Source organism: Gouania willdenowi, chromosome 24 (assembly GCF_900634775.1).
Source record: "Gouania willdenowi chromosome 24, fGouWil2.1, whole genome shotgun sequence".
In the NCBI taxonomy this organism is placed as follows: Eukaryota; Metazoa; Chordata; class Actinopteri; order Blenniiformes; family Gobiesocidae; genus Gouania; species Gouania willdenowi.
In genome coordinates, this window is record NC_041066.1 from 13260244 (window position 1) to 13276521 (window position 16278).

The following is a 16278-nucleotide window of genomic DNA, read 5'->3' on the forward strand; positions in this document are numbered from 1 at the left end:
AGCTGCACCGTGCAGGAGGTTCTAATGAGCAGATATGCGGAGCATGTCGGGCCGCAGTGTGAAAATGTACGCAATGCCGCCTCTGCAGAGACAGAGACGCTCCCTATGCTGGCCTGCAGACATGATTCATTAAGCAGCCCCATCACCACAGAAGGAGGCACGGGCACGGGGGCGGGACCAGAGGGGTAAATGACTACTGATTGGTCAACCCCGTGCCGTGATTGACAGGCAGCTCTCCGTGGATACCGTCTAAGCTTCGGCTGTTGACACTCTCCAAAAGTCCGCACGGGATAACGGAGACGCGACTGCAGCTCCGCGCAGCTTTGCGCATGAAGGACGTGGCAGCGGTACCACGGACTTTTGACCTACCTGGGTTTCACATTTATTCACTTTTTATTTTTATTTTAACCCAACTGGCGACTTCTACGACCACTTCGTTTGTCCAGAGATGGCGGAGAAACGTCGGTCACCGTGCGCTCTGAGCGTAAAGGCGCACGCTTTCTCGGTGGAGGCGTTGATTGGAGCGGAAAAGCGACGGAGGACAAGCGAGGACGAGGCGGTATCCCCGGGGTTTGAGGACGGGACAGACGTCTCTGATATGGCCGGGAGTCCAGAGCTGCTGCGGGCTGACAAAGCGTGTACCAGCGAGGCTGAATGTGCGAGCGACGGATCCCGTAAGTACAATATAATAATAATAATAATAATAATAATAATAATAATAATAATAATAATGTCAAATTGGCTTAGTGACATGTTTACAATTAAATGAACGGAGCAAATTCAAATTGAATGCATTCAAAAGTAATATTTCAGATAATAAATGCAAATCACTCCATCTTTGCATTATTGTTTTCGTGTGTTCTTTTCTTTTATTATTATTATTATTATTGTTTAGTTTAATACTCGAGTATTAAACAAAACCACTATGGGTTTTTTGTTTTTGTTTTTTCATCAGGATCGTGCTCAATGTTGACTCTGGGCAATAGAATACTTATTTGTATATTTGTAATATATGTTTGAATATTTGTAAATATTTGTTAGAATTTTAAAATATTTGTTAGGATACTTGTAAAATATTCTATTGGCGTAAGATTGATTATAAGCAATTTCCCCCTGGGATAACTAAAGTGTATCTGATTCAGATATCACAAACCATTATATATTGATAATGTTATCAATAAATACAATAAATGGCAGAATATGTCCGTATAGCTGTAATACCATATCATACCCTGTTCTTGTAAATATGAGAGTATGCTAGTGTGACTAATGTGAGAGGCTTTATGAGTTGTGTTGCAATCATAAACACACCAATTAGCAGCGCATAAAGACAGGAAAACTGCCCCAGAATATGTCTACAGTCTACTGGGGAGAAAAAAACTATAATAATCATAAAAAGTCCAGTTTTGACAAATGACGATTATTTCAATCTGCAGTAGGAGGGATTAAATAACGCGTTTGGCACATCATGCAGCCGTTGTGCCAGTGTCACTTTGGCTCGTTAGGCCTGTGTCTCGTGCCCATAAATTACCACCAATTGGGAAACGGCCTGTCTGTAATGTAGTGCAAATAACAACACACACTTTAACATATTAAGGAGCACGCACTCGATATATAAATGTAATGTTTGTGTATATTTAAAACCAATTTTCTAATAACCATTAATCGTTTCAACATCAACATTTTTTTTAATATATATATATATTTATAAAATACAGCCATTGAGTAATGTGGTGTTACCTTAATAACTGTAATGTGTTTATATTTATACCAGCCATGCAGGGCTTGCGTCCTGAAATATTTATTGCAGTGTATATGTTTTTGTTTATGCAATTACTCTAAAATACACTTGAAATGTAATATTTTAATGTGTATATTTTTATTAGAAATATTCAATTATAATAACAAGAAAATAAGCAATTATTTTCTTGTTATTTATTCATAACCAAAATGCAGGGTTTTTTCGGTTTTATTTAATTATTTTAAAAATCATTAAAACACACTTTTAAAGTATGGGTTCATTTTTATTATTTATTTATTTATTTATTTATTTTTTACTTTTTTAAAATAATTTAATAATAATGACTTTTATGAATAAAGACTGAATTTCAGTGATCTCTCTCCTCCGGTGCAGCAGAAAGCGAAGACGCGCTGCTGGAGAGTCCACAACCATCGGCTGTGTGCGCAGCCTCGGTACCCGGGGCTGGAGAGGACACCCGGGTGGACCTGCAGGGATCAGACCTGTGGAAACGGTTCCATGAGATCGGCACGGAGATGATCATCACCAAGGCAGGACGGTGAGACATGAGTGGAAAAGATAAACGACTGGGGAACAAATAATTACGTCACCTACAATGGAATTCGTTTGGTGATTTTTTATTACAGGGTGTCAAATTCATTTTTAGTTCAGGGGCCAAAATACGGAGCAGTGATTTCCAGAGAATTTATTCGGAATAATGAGTATTTTCAACATTATTGTGCTCTAGTTTACACTTCTACGTATACATAAAATACAAAATATGTAAGAAACTGACAATATCCAAGCAATAAGTGACAGATATCATTCCCAACAGGATTTCACTTTAAATTTCTAAAGTTTTTTATTTATTTATTTATTTATTTTTTAACTATTTAACATTAAAAATACCTGCAATCACGTGATAACTGTGAGCCACTGCACATATTGTTGAGTTTCATTTACAGATTGATTTAGGTTTTCTCTGTAATTTTTTACTTTCTCATATGGGCTGAATTGGCTGCTCCGAAGGGCCGAGTTTGACCCACGGGCCATGAGTTTGATACAGGAATATATTTAATAGTAGCCTACATGAGATGTTGAAGATTTTTATTTATTTTTTTAACTTAATGTTTTTACAAAAATGATTTTAAAATTGGAACGTGTGCCAAACTATTTTTAATGTACTCTTTCCGTGTTTTCCGTCAGGCGGATGTTTCCTGCAATGCGCGTAAAGATCACGGGTTTAGAGGCACATCAGCAGTATTACATCGCCATGGATATAATCCCTGTGGACAACAAACGGTACAGGTAAGATCAACAGTGGCCTGTGTGTGTGTTGTGCACGTGTGCGCGTTGATTTGTCCCGTGGCAAAGCTTTAATGGTAAGGTTAGTGTTTGTAGGTCGGCGCGCATGCTGTGTGACAACAGGGCAAACATGGTTTTTGTTTGTTAACATCGAGAGTCCCTCATTTAGATTTTTCTTGCACACCATTCAATACTGTTTACAAGTGCCCAGCAGCCGCGGTTCACTCACCGCAAATGGCGCTTTGGCTTCCCCAGTCCCGTTTGGACGCGAAGCCTTTTGGAGGCCTAACCTCTGCGCACTGGAAAGGTCAAGAGAACAAACGTCATTTTCAGCGTCCAACGGGCCTTCTGTGCGCCAGGATCAAGTCTGAGTGACATCTTTAAAGATCTGCTGCTCGGTTTGGACGACAAAGTCCCACGTATACATAGCTGTCAGGGTTCAAACCTTTTTTTTTTTCCCCCTGTGCGCGCGCGCAGGGCTTTAACCAGTGTGCGCTCCAAATGCGCAACAGCCGGCGACAGAAGAGAAACTCATCCGATTTCATTTCTAACACTCATAAATGTTTTTAATTTTTATTTATTTATTTATTAATGGAAACCCGTTTCCGCCACTTTAAAAAAAAAAAAAAACATGGAAAGTCCTAATTATGAGTTAGTAAATTCATAATTATGAGAAAGAAAGTCATAATTATGCAAGAAAGTCATAATTATGAGAAAGAAAACCAATTATGAAAAAGAAAATCAATTATGAGATAGAAATGTATAATTATGAATAGTAATGTCATACGTATGAGATCTAAAGTCATAATTATGTGGGGGAAAAAAGTCATAATTCTAAGAAAAATATTTTTATGTAAAGTTGCAAAGAAACATACAAAAAAATGTGACTGAATTATTATTGGAATAAAAACTTATTCATGTACTTTTACTATTTTCTACACCATGTACTGCATGTGTTGAATTCAAAGAACTGAAAAAAACAGCTTAAATATGTATTTTAAACGAATTATTAAGAATGGTAACAGTATCAGTAGACTGCAGCAAATGCTCATGCAGTTTGTATCCCATAATTGTGACTTTCTATCTCGTAATTACAGTATGTCTTTACTAACTCATAATTATGACTTGCCGTGGTTATTTATTTATTTTTTAGTCACTGGAAACGGGCTTTCATAGATAAAGGTGTATTTTAATTAGATTATTAAGAGAATGCCTAAAATTATTGAACTACAAACCGAAGATGAGTGTGAAAAGTTGCATTATTTTTCAAAATTAAAAAGGTGTGTGTGTGTGTGTGTGTCTGTAGGTATGTTTATCACAGCTCTAAGTGGATGGTAGCGGGGAACGCTGACTCCCCAGTTCCCCCCAGAGTCTACATCCACCCAGACTCTCCGGCTTCAGGAGAGACGTGGATGCGTCAGGTGGTCAGCTTTGATAAACTCAAACTGACCAACAATGAGCTGGATGACCAGGGACATGTAAGTAGAATATATACAACAGGAAACAAATACTGTAACAGAGCAACAACTATATTTCATAACAGTATATGGCTCATAATATAAGGTTTTTTTGCCAGGAAAAAAAGGTGAACAATTTTTGTAATTTACAGCTTTAATGAAACTTTCCCTCATAAAATCATATTCCAAATGAAAGGTGCTGATTATTTAATAGCCCAAATCGATATGGACTGCAGCATCAGGGTTTTACTTTATGAATAAAGCTTTGGGTGTATTTTCCAGTGCAATATCATGCATGCTTGGACATTTTGGATTTGGCTTGCAGGCCTCAAGTTTGACAGTAGAGTTAAATTGTTTTTCCCAAAAAATCTTTCATCTTGTGTTGACATACTATATACACTTTTTTATGAAATGGTAATAAATTACACTACTAATTACATATTTTCATGATTGAGAAAAAAATATAAAATCTATATAGATATATTTTTTACCATAATGATAAAAATGCACTTGAATTCTTTTTTTTAAAGAATTCAACCAACCCATTTCCTCAAATGTCATTTGCACATTTGTTGTTTTCATCTGCTGTTGTTGTCATTTTTCTAATTTTGCACCAGTATGTTCTACATTTTGCACTATTATCTTATGTTAGTATTTATTTTTGTTCTTACTCTCTGCTCTTATAATGCATTGCTGCAAATGTGAATTTCCCCTCTGGGTATCAACAAAGGTGCATCTTTTCTATCTGTGAACCACTTTGGGTCCTGACCCATTGGAAACACTGATATGGAAATGACATATTGTTGTGTTTATTAAAGAAAAGAAGCACACTGTGCACCTTGTTGCAGCATATTAACACCTTAGGTGCACTTATTTGTGAGTAGAGCCAACATAAAGACCTCACTTATGTCTTGATTGAGTTCCTGCCATTCCTTTTCTTACACATGAAAAAGTTGCTATAACTCTTAAAGCTACCATTTCTCCTTCACCTCCTGTTTAGATCATTCTTCACTCCATGCACAAGTACCAGCCACGTGTCCATGTGATCCGAAAGGAGTGTGGGGAGGAATTATCGCCCGTTAGAGCCATTCCTACTGGGGAGGGCACTTACACCTTCTCCTTCCCAGAGACCGTGTTCACCACCGTCACAGCATATCAGAACCAACAGGTGAGACTGAAGAACTCCTGCTGTTTGTCACATTTACATGCCTATTATTGCTCAATTTCCAAATAAAAGAATATTTTGTGCAGCGCGTTGAAGTAAAAAAGCTCTTTTTTGCTGCAATTATGCAAAATAAATCTAGCAAATACATTGTAAATATACATTTGCATCTTGTGCTCATGTGCATATCTAAATAGTGCCATCATTTTGCTCATGCATGTGTATTATTTAACGCAATTGATGACTTTTTTATATAAAGCATTGCACACAAGCCTCATGGAAAGTCAAATTACATGCTGTTTCAAAGCTGCCATCCTCAGCGAGAGATCATTTGTCATTTCTTTTGATGAGCGGCCAGTTGGAGCTTTGAAGTTAAACTATAAAAACTGAGGCTGGCTATGGCCCTCAGCACATGATGGCTGGAGTCAGAACATGCTGGCAATGCCAATAAACGTGCTTTTGGATGCGGGTCACAGAGTCGGGCCTTAAACACCATCCACAGCCCACACAGAGCACGCAGCCGCACAAAGTCACATGTATGTGCAAGGAAACACACAAAGACGTTTGCACATGAGCAGTAGGGTTGACTGCCAACTTTGAATAAAAGTGCATATTTATAAGCTGAAGTGAACGACTGGAGAGAAAAGCAATTTTGGTCTTTTTAGTCCCACATTAATTTAATTTTAGCATTGATTTAAAGATAAAAAACACCTTTTTTAAAATACTTAAAGTCTAATTTATCTTCTTTTTTTTAGATCACAAGGCTGAAAATTGACCGGAATCCATTTGCAAAAGGTTTCAGAGACTCGGGGAGAAACCGGTGAGTAAAGTCACAATATCTCAAGTTTTAGGATTAGTGTGAGGGATGCACGGCTGTATTATATTCTGGGTATAATTTTTCCTCATTTTGTTTCAGCGTAATTCTACATATTTTATATTTGTTGGAAGAAAATCTCCAATAAGGTCTCATTTAAACCCTAAAGCCTTTAAACCAAAAAGGCTGACCAACCTAAGAAGATATATAATGTACAAACATGGCAACATTTAAGTGATATGTTTTCATTAGAATGGCAGATCAATATTATATGTTTGCGCATTGTTATAGCCACGTGCTTCGAGGTGAAATGTGACGTGCAGAAAATGTCAACGTAGCGTTACATTCCAGCTACAGCCTCGGAAACAAAAACATCAACAGTGAAATAATAAAAGTCCAGCGCGTCCTGAAGAAAACCCATATAAACACATTTCTAAACATACATAAACACAGCATTAAAAACAACATAGCAGTGAAACTCCAGCAGCCTCCAAACAATTATTCCCCCGAGGCCTCAGAGAAATCATTAAGGAGGGAGGGAGGGAGGGAGGGAGGGAAAGAAAGAGGAGAGGGAATGTGTGAGCCCGGAAAATTTGAAAGGGAGAAAGGCAGAAGTGGGCAAACTGGATAACCCAGTGACTCTGACAGCTGACCCTATAAAAAGTTAAAGTCAGGAAGGCTGAAAAAGACTGCCCTTAAATATTACAGGAAGAGTTAAGCAGTTTGCTGAATAAACCTCTGCTCTGATTGGCTGCTTTGTAGCACACAGGACCGCTCCAGGCAGCTTGTCTAAATTATCACCGTGGCTACAACCCCATGGGAGGGAGGACTTTTATCCTCACGCTAACGAGGGGTAACAGAGCGCTTGCATTACGGAGCAACTGCAAACCTCTGCCCCACCTTAGAGGAGGAGGAATAGGGCTAGGATTTTATTTTATTTTTTGGGGTGGGGGGTAGTGGTGGTGGTGGGGGAGTCCCACCTCATAAATCGTTGCTGTGGCTTCCTGCTCCTTCGTCCTGATTCGCTCATAAAAGCCGTGTGAAAGCAATTACCTCCGAGCGCCTGACGAGGAACAGCCAATCGCAGCGTGGCGTTTATGCTCCTCATTACCTGTGGTCTCCATGGAGACGACAAGAGAGGCCCCACGGGCGAATAAGATGGCCGCCAGGTTGTTAGCGATAGTGTGCAAGATAGCATGGCGTGCTTGGGGTGGCAACGGCTGCTTTACTCAATGAATATTAATCATGTGACTTCTTTAATGTGTGTTTTACAGGATGGGTTTAGAGGCTTTGGTTGAGTCTTACGCATTCTGGCGTCCATCTCTACGGACGCTCACGTTTGAGGACATCCCTGGGATGACCAAACAAGGTAAGGAAGCACATTTTCTGCCATCATTACAGACAAATTGTTTTAAAGACACATCAGTTTCATTGATCAGACCGAGGCTTTGCAGCCGCCACACCTGCCCCCGCCCTCTGGAACGCACCCCCACAAGAACGTTCTTTATTTATTTTTCCTGTATTCTGTGAGGCGGGCATACACTGTGCAATTTTTGGCTTATTTTGAGCCGATTTTCGACTCGTGCGTCTATTTTGTGGGATCGTGCGAGTCTCAGCTAAATCGTGTGTCATGCATCATGTAATATACATGGGGTCACGAGAAGCGATGAACACCTCATGACCAGCTCCCGATCAGCAATCGTAGGTCTGGGTTTTTCTTCTTCATCTGTTTTAATGGCAACGCTTCAGAGTTCTTCTTCTTCTTCTTCTTCTTCTTCTTCTTCTTCTTCTTCTTCTTCTTCTTCTTCTTCTTCTTCTTCTTCTTCTTCTTCTTCTTCTTCTTCTTCTTCTTCTTCTTCTTCTTCTTCTTCTTCTTCTTCTTCTTCCTCTTCTTCCACTTCTTCTTCTAATTTGTACGTTGCATTTCCAGAAACAAGACCCCGATGTGTCGTGTATGAACGTACAGTGTGAGCAGTCAGATTGTGTCAGAGTGTCGGTCCGTACAGTGTGAGAACGTGAATCGTGACCTGCGCACATTCGGGCTCTGCACATGAGTCGCACAGTTTGAGCTGGAGTGCAACGATTCAAAAAATCGCACAGTGTGTCCCAGCCTTAAAGCGGCTTTAAGTCCCAAAAAAAGCACTATATAAAATGGATGCATAATTTTCATTATCAAAAACAAACCAGAACTTTGCAAGCAAGAGTTAAGACTATGGTATCTGTTTAGTCCTCTTTAAACTAGCAAATGTTTTTTATTTTGGTTAGTCTGCTTAATTTGACAAAGTTTGGACCTTGTTGCAGACTAAAAACCTAGACTTGGGTTTGCTTGAAAACCAAGGACTCTTACCTCCACTAGTTTTTGCATTACTCTACCTCAAGACACAAAGTAAAAATAATATGATGTTGAGTGTAGTGCATTTTGAAGGTAAAGCGATGTGCCATGTGGGCAAAAGTGGTGTGAAAAGGAGGTGTAGGTGCTTACTGATAAATGGTCAGATGACTTTAAAATGTGTTGGATACCTGTGGAAAATAAGATTATGAAATGTTTGAAATATTGTATATTCAAAATGAAAGGTGGCCAACAACAAACCAGCTGGTGTGGATGGATTTCCAATTTCTTGGTGCTTTTTACTTCTTGGCCAGTGCTCCATCTAAGCAACACTGCCTCCAAGAAGCAGCTGCTGTAATTACACAAGGTTTGGAGCCCTTTACAATGTGCAGAGTGAAAAGAAACTAAACCAAAGATATGTGTCACATTTGTTTTGCCTTCTGTGGTCAATCTGAGTCCTCTGGACTACTCTTTTGCAAAAGTCGCAAACATTCCTTTCAAAAGAACTATGTGTTCTGAAAATGCTGCATCCAGACGATGAATGAATGAATATGTAGAATAAAACCTAGTGTCATCAGCAAATAGTTTACTTGTCGAATATAGTGTGTATAAACTATAGTTACAATGGTTCAAGCAAGATTCGTTTTGTCTCCTTTCGGAATAGTATGTTAAGTTGAGGTTTCGTTTATTCAAGGTTCTTCGGGAAATTTCTATCTCACAAAACCTCAACTTAACATACTGTTCAAAAAGAAGACAAAATTAATTTCACTAGAACTATTAAATGAAGTCAAGTGGTACTTCAAAGGTGGTCAGCAGAACTCCTCTGACGAAGACTGGCAGTTGACAGTCGAAACATGTCAAGAGATAGACATTTCCTGAAAAACCTTGTCTGAATAAACAAAACCTCAACTTAACATAATGTTAAAATGTGTGAGAGTTTCATTTTATGTCTTATTTCCATTCTGTAGGAGTACCAGGAGCTCATGGAGGAGTTGGACCATCATCTCACCTGATCTCCACATCACCCTGCTCGTCTCCGTTCCAGGTTTGCCCCCTCAGCCCACCTGACTATACCTGTAGCCGGCCCCTGCACCCTCTGCATCGTTACACAAATCCACCCGAGCCATTTGCCTCTCCCAGAGGTCCCAGCATGTTTGAAGGTGAAGGATTTTGTTCCCTTCCTCTCCAAGCGTCTCATCTGGGTTACCTGTCCAACCCCAACCCACAGAGCTATGCCGGTCTTCGCCTCCACACGCCACCCTACAGCCTGTACGGCTACACATTCCCACCCTCACCACGCCTTGCTGCCAGTCCAGATAAAATGTCAGCCATTGCCAGTCATCAGAGTTCCTTACTCGGCTCGTCCCCCAATGGGACTCTCACGGACAGCCAGGGCATGCTCAGCGGAGGGCAGCAGGGCTTTTTGTTTGACTCTCGGACTTTAGCATTAGCAGGTAGTCAGACAGGAGGTGTGGCTTCACAGGTCACTGCCCATTTGGGGTGAACTCGAAAAACATGAAAGATACCACGGTGCAAGTCCAATGTTTTGTACAGAACATTAAGTGAACTGACCTCCTTTGTTGTAAACAAGCATCAGTTGGAATTGCGGGCAAACAAAGAGCAGTAGCATACAACGGTGATTACTACAAGTAGCTGCAGTGACTGTTAGGAAGCAATCACTTTGAACAAGGAGTGGCAGGTATTATAACCCACTGGCTGAACTGGAGCTGAAATTGGACTGGGCTTAAACTGGACATGGCCCTATAAAGCACTTCCTCTCCTGGCAGAAAGGGCCTTGGCCCAAAAGCACTACAGCTGGGATACTCAACACAGCGTTTTTATCGTCTCCATGAAGTTTCCTACATCAGATGGACCTACTTAATGCGACTCCGGATTGAAATTTCACAGCAGTATGCACTACAACCCTGACTTTTACATTAATCACACTCGACAATAATCTGGTTCTGATAAGATGACATAATGTGCCAGAGGACAGAGAGAACCTGTGTTTTTGGAGGTCCGACTGAAGTATCTTTCGCCGTGTGACAAAGACATAAGGGTACACAACTCTGTAAATAGAGAAGGGGGATGTGGGCAGCGGGAGTGACATGTAAATAAAAGACTGTCTGACCCTACGCACTTAAAAACCACAAAGCACCTGCTTCTGCTCCTCAGGCTGGGTCAGGTGTGCTCCGGCACAATCTGAACTTGACTGACTGAAAAGCTTTTTGTCGCAAACGCAACTTTGTCGAGCCAGGCCTTTGGCTGGAGGACGTCAACATGTTCCGTGACTTTATTCGAGCCAAATAAAGCATATGTATTAATGTTTTGATCCCTGAATGTAATCAGACTTTTACTAATTTAACTCATTTCACCTACTTGCTGTTAAGAAATTTGTAACATTCATGCCTTGATGAAAAGTTGCAATACAATATTCCTTTGATCCAAAAGTATCTGCATGTGTGTGTGTGTTGAGAGAGCTTCACTGGGTAATGAGGGGCTGACTAATACTTTAAAGCTCTGAGAAGTTGATAACCATGTGAGAGCGAGTGTGCTGGATGTGGGTGTGAAGGTGTGGATATGTGTGTGTGTCCCTGTAAGCAAGTGTGTGGCAACAGGTGGTGGAGTTGTCAGCGAGTGTGTGACCTCACAGTCTCAAAGTTCACCAAGATCCATGAGAAGTGACACCTCATCTTCCCCCCCCTTACACATGCACGCACACACACACACACACAAAAACACACACATTGTACAGACTCTCATACCGTCAAGATGTATAAACCATATACAAAAATATGTGAGAACTCGTGGTAAAACAAGGGCTTGCAAAAGTACCAGTACAGATCAATGCTATTATTGTAGTTTGTTTTGTAATGTTTTCATTGAAAAGAGCCAGAAACTGCAGCCTTTTTACAATAATCTGACCACATTTTACAAGTATTTCGGGGAGATCTGGAAATTTTTGGTCCATTAAAAACTTAGCCTCAAACTTGAGGAAAAGAAAAAAAAAAAAAAAAAAAAGAAGAGAAAAACAGTCACAACAAAACAATGAAACACAATTACAACAAAAGTCGAGGACACAGCACGTATGGGTAGAGGGGAGGATTGCAGTTACTATGCATAACGTAGTATATGTGCTCAATTTGATTTTTTAAAAAACATTTTGTACTTACGACTTTCTGGCCATGACTGCCGTTTTGAAAAAAATCTTTAAAATTACTCTAAATCTATTCAAATTTTTTTTCTGCCCTATTTTAGTTATAATATAGTCCTGTATAAGATTTAAAAGTACTTCTATTTAATTTTTTCCATCATAATATGCATGCAAATCTTGCCGGATGATACCCATTTTATGAAATATCATAGGGTGAAAATCCTCATACGTCATTGACCCACATACAGAGGCAAAATGATGAAGACGCGTAACTTTGTTGAGGTTTCTCCATGATTTCTTACGTGAAAATGAATTTGTTTTCAACACTGAAACAGGACCATATTTGTTTAGCACATTCATTAACTCTGTCATCAACGCAAACACCTAAATGTAGCATCGCCCCCGAGACTTTTTGTCAGAACAAAAACATTGACCTCAGTGTTTTCTCCTTTTTGCTGTTAACCGTTTCCTTTCCAGCTTCTCTGTGCACCCTTTAGTTGTCTCCTGTCACTCTGAAGGTGAGAGGTGGTGACGAGCGGAACACATGTGAAAGGGGGAGAGGTCTGAGAGGGTGAGGGGAGCTTATTTTAGATCCGTGGAATGATTGGCTTGTTGTTTCTGAGTGACAGGGGACGGAAACCCTGTCCGCTGCATCCTTACCACACACACTGGAACACACACGCTGCCAACAGAGACAGAAACACGTAAAAAGGAAGAAAAAGAAAAAAAACACCTAAGCATGTTTAAATCTTATCCTGGAAAATTTTTTTATTTAAAAAATAAATGTGCTGCAGATCATCTGACGCTCAAACACCCTAGTGGATTTACACAGAGACACTCCTGCAAAGTGTTATTGGTTTTAAAGATTGTCAGTGGAGGTGGAGACATTAACACTTGTGTGTTGCCAGGTGTCGACGTGACAGATCTGTCACGCTGTATGCCTGGAGGTGGACACGGGGGGAGGACAGAGTGGGAAAAGAGTGTGTGTGTGTGTCCATTCTGAGTCTAATAGCAAGTTTACTTGATGGATAATGCAGAGAACCCATGTTGAAATAACTGACATGCACCCACACAGCCTCATTTCTATTCATTTAGTTTAGTCAGTGTACTGTATATTATTTGCAGATGATAATATCTTATTTTTCTCCGGAAAAATATACAAAATGTCTTGGAAATTGTAGAGAACTAAATTAGGAAGTTTAAAAAAAAAATGGGTTGCCATTAACAGGTTGACCATAAATATTGGGAAAACTAAAATTATGATTTTTGGCCCAAAAGCATCAGATATTGAGGCTTCTTTGTTTATTAAAGGAATTAAAATACAAAGAACAAATGAGATTACGTTTTTGGGTGTTATGATAGATGATCATTTATCTTGGAAATCACATATAGATTAGACAAAAATTAAAATATCCAAAATTATGGCCGTTTCCCACAAGGTAAAGCAGTCACTGAATCAAAAGTCTTTGTGTATATTGTATAACAGAAACAAGCACTGAGAGTTATTAGTGTAAGTGGATACCGGAAACATGCAAACTCAATATTTGTACAGCAAAGATTATTAAAATTTCATAATTTGGTAGAATACAACATTTTAAAAAAACATGTACCAAAGCGAATTGAAAAATCTTACCCATCAATCTGCAACCAAAAAATCATTAAGAGAGAACGTCATTATAACTTGTGACAACATCACATTATCAAAATAACTCAAGAAGAATGCTAAATGTATTATAATGAAGAACTATGAGAGTAAGAGTAACTGTATTGTTGTTTCAGACGAGATGTGGAGGAGAAATAAATGTGTTTTAATGTCTTGAATGAAATAAATAAACAATTAAACAAATATATATACACAAGCTAGAGAGGAAGTTGTCTCACATTAATATAAAGTTTGCATTGTACTATAAGAGAGGGATGAAGATCCATATGTAAAGGCCATTTAGTAAGGTTTTATTTACTTACAGTGTTGCAGTTTTAAAAGTATTCCACTAAATGTATTTCATGCACGTGAACTAAACTGTTATATCTGATCAGTTTAAACACAGAAACAAGTGTCAAACAGTTTTCACGTGCATTTAAAAGTGTTTTGCAGCCTTTTAGTAGACTTAAGACAGGGAATAATTAACTTTATTCAACAATGTTGGACTGTTGTGTGCTATAGCTTTATAGTTCCAACAAATCACTTTCCTGCTAAATACACAGATACAGCAATAGAGCATTTTTAGGGGTTTTCACTCATTTGTGACACTGAACAAGTTCAAAATAATGGTTTTTAAAGCATAAACATGACATTATTCTCAATGGTTGGATTTGCCTTTGTTTGAGATACTTAGTTGCCACTTTGACACCACTGGTGTGTGTCACTGTGCATGGATAGAATAGATTGAAACTGGAATATTTTGAAAGAAAGACCAAACAAAATCTCAAAATACATCTTTTTTTTTTTTTTTAACATCCCTTTCAATCTCACTCTATCCAGGAGGTGACACAAAGCATTGTTGGATTATCATTTTAATATTTTCAGTCTAATAAATCACAAAATAACCCTAACCCTATACTGTATCATCTTCCTTCATAATAGCTATTATTATTATTATTATTAGACTGTCAACATATAGCCTACTCATCACACATACACACTACATTACTGCTAATGTGACAAATATCCCTAAACCATAAATTGCATAAGAATGAATTTGAAAAAGAAAAAGTCATTCATAACAATAAACATCTATTTTTGGGGACTACGTAAACAGAGGTGTTAAAAAGTACTGATATATCCTTCAAGTAGAAGTACTGTTACTTGATTGAAGTACAATCAGTCATTCATAAAATACTCAAGTACAAGTAAAAAGGAGCTCAATTAAATAGTTCTCAAAAAGTTACTAGTTACTTTCACCCCCATGTTTATTTTTGGTAATAAATCTTGCCACGGTTCCCTTGCTTACAGTAAACATCTCATGTATAAGCCTAAAAATGAAGACACCAAATCTTGCGCAATTGGAACTTAATTTATTACATTGATATTTATACGTTACAAACAGTATATGATATATTGCATTATGATACCGTCGCCTTGCCTATATTTAAATGCAAATATGTCCGAAAGATCATTTTAAAAGAAAAAATAATAATTTACTCAGTAACTGTTGAGTGTAGAAATGTAACAAATGACATTACTTATTTTAAAACACACTTAAGTACAATTAAAATGACTGATTTACCCATAAAAGCAACTTAATTACAGTAACGCGAGTACATCCGATACTTTCACCTCTGTAGGTAAGACACAAAGATGTTGTTACTTGTTTTGGCAGCAGTGTCTGAATAGTAATGGAGCTAATAACCAGCCCTTTCTGGAAAGTTGAATAAACCTACTGAACGTATCTACAATCCTCCACAATCGCTTCTTTTCTTCCCTCAGAACACTGGCTTCCCCAAAGCTCTCAACACACTCAGGATTTGCGGGGATGTGAGTGATGTGGTTTTAGCCTCCTGTGTGATTGAAGTGCACATTAGCATACGGGTCGACGACCAACCACGTGGTTAGGCTCGTTCAGACGGTGGTTGTGGCCTGCTGTGCGTGACCAGGCATAGAAAGTGGAGTGTCCACAGGTGAGCTCATGCTGAGCAATGACAAAAAAAAAGTTCCCTGGAGCACAAAACAAGGTTTGGCCAGTGTTGAAAACAAGAAAAAGCATGAGCTCTGTTTGTATTTGATAACCATGAGCGTATTAGACTTACAAATGTTGGTTTGCATGACAGAAAAGAAAGGCCTTCACGTTGGTGAAGACATAATGACTCCTTGAAGTTTCCGTATAAATATGTGTCCACACTTGAGGCAGTTGAAGTTCACTAAATGCTATAAACAAAGGTTCATAGCCTTAAAGCTGATATCCGGAGTTTCTGAGAAATTTATGTTTATGTATGATTCTTTTGAAATGCGAAAAAATACCTAACTAGTCTTTTACGATGGTCTACTGCCGGTGGTCATTCATAAACAGTACATTAATGTATACAAGTCCCTCCTTCGTCCTATATAGACCCCTATACAAATGGAAACAACTGTGCTCAGCCAATAGGCTTCGACTTCCTGCTTTCGACTGTCAATCAAAGTGAATGTGGAACTGTGCACGGAAACAAACAAACAACAACACAACAACAAACAGGGAAATATGATTTTGGCTCCTACCTGACCCATACACCTATATCAATGTGACCTGATGTTCCGCGATGCACGTGCAGAAAAGTAGAGGCGTGGCTTCTGGCAGATTGGGAGAGGCAGTGGGAGGAAGTGAGGCTGTTTAGGGCGGGAC

At 38.9% G+C, this 16278-nt stretch overlaps 2 protein-coding genes across 3 annotated transcripts in view; one reads left to right on the plus strand and one right to left on the minus strand.

The window, feature by feature from the left end:
* The window catches only part of LOC114457416 (hormonally up-regulated neu tumor-associated kinase homolog B), a 124100-nt gene that overhangs the window by 47603 nt on the left and 60219 nt on the right, over window positions 1-16278 (minus strand). The window lies entirely within an intron of this gene.
* On the plus strand, window positions 250-11145 carry tbx18 (T-box transcription factor 18). 2 transcript variants are annotated; one of them, XM_028439194.1, is made up of 9 exons: window positions 286-347; window positions 447-674; window positions 2135-2297; window positions 2945-3046; window positions 4350-4521; window positions 5501-5668; window positions 6418-6482; window positions 7751-7845; window positions 9774-11145. In XM_028439194.1, exons 2-9 carry the CDS (start codon window positions 449-451, stop codon window positions 10307-10309), a joined length of 1527 nt encoding a protein of 508 aa, XP_028294995.1. In that variant the 5' UTR covers window positions 286-347; window positions 447-448; the 3' UTR covers window positions 10310-11145. The 2 variants fall into 2 exon arrangements, with proteins under 2 accessions (XP_028294996.1, XP_028294995.1); XM_028439195.1 differs by having other exon boundaries at window positions 250-674; window positions 2138-2297.

Bases quoted from the DNA above. Each gene is read 5' to 3' on its own strand.
- tbx18 (XM_028439194.1), top strand. From the start codon at position 449: ATGGCGGAGAAACGTCGGTCACCGTGCGCTCTGAGCGTAAAGGCGCAC. The intron at 6,483-7,750 runs GTGAGTAAAGTC...TGTGTTTTACAG, and splicing joins AGAGACTCGGGGAGAAACCG to GATGGGTTTAGAGGCTTTGG. The intron at 7,846-9,773 runs GTAAGGAAGCAC...TCCATTCTGTAG, and splicing joins CCCTGGGATGACCAAACAAG to GAGTACCAGGAGCTCATGGA.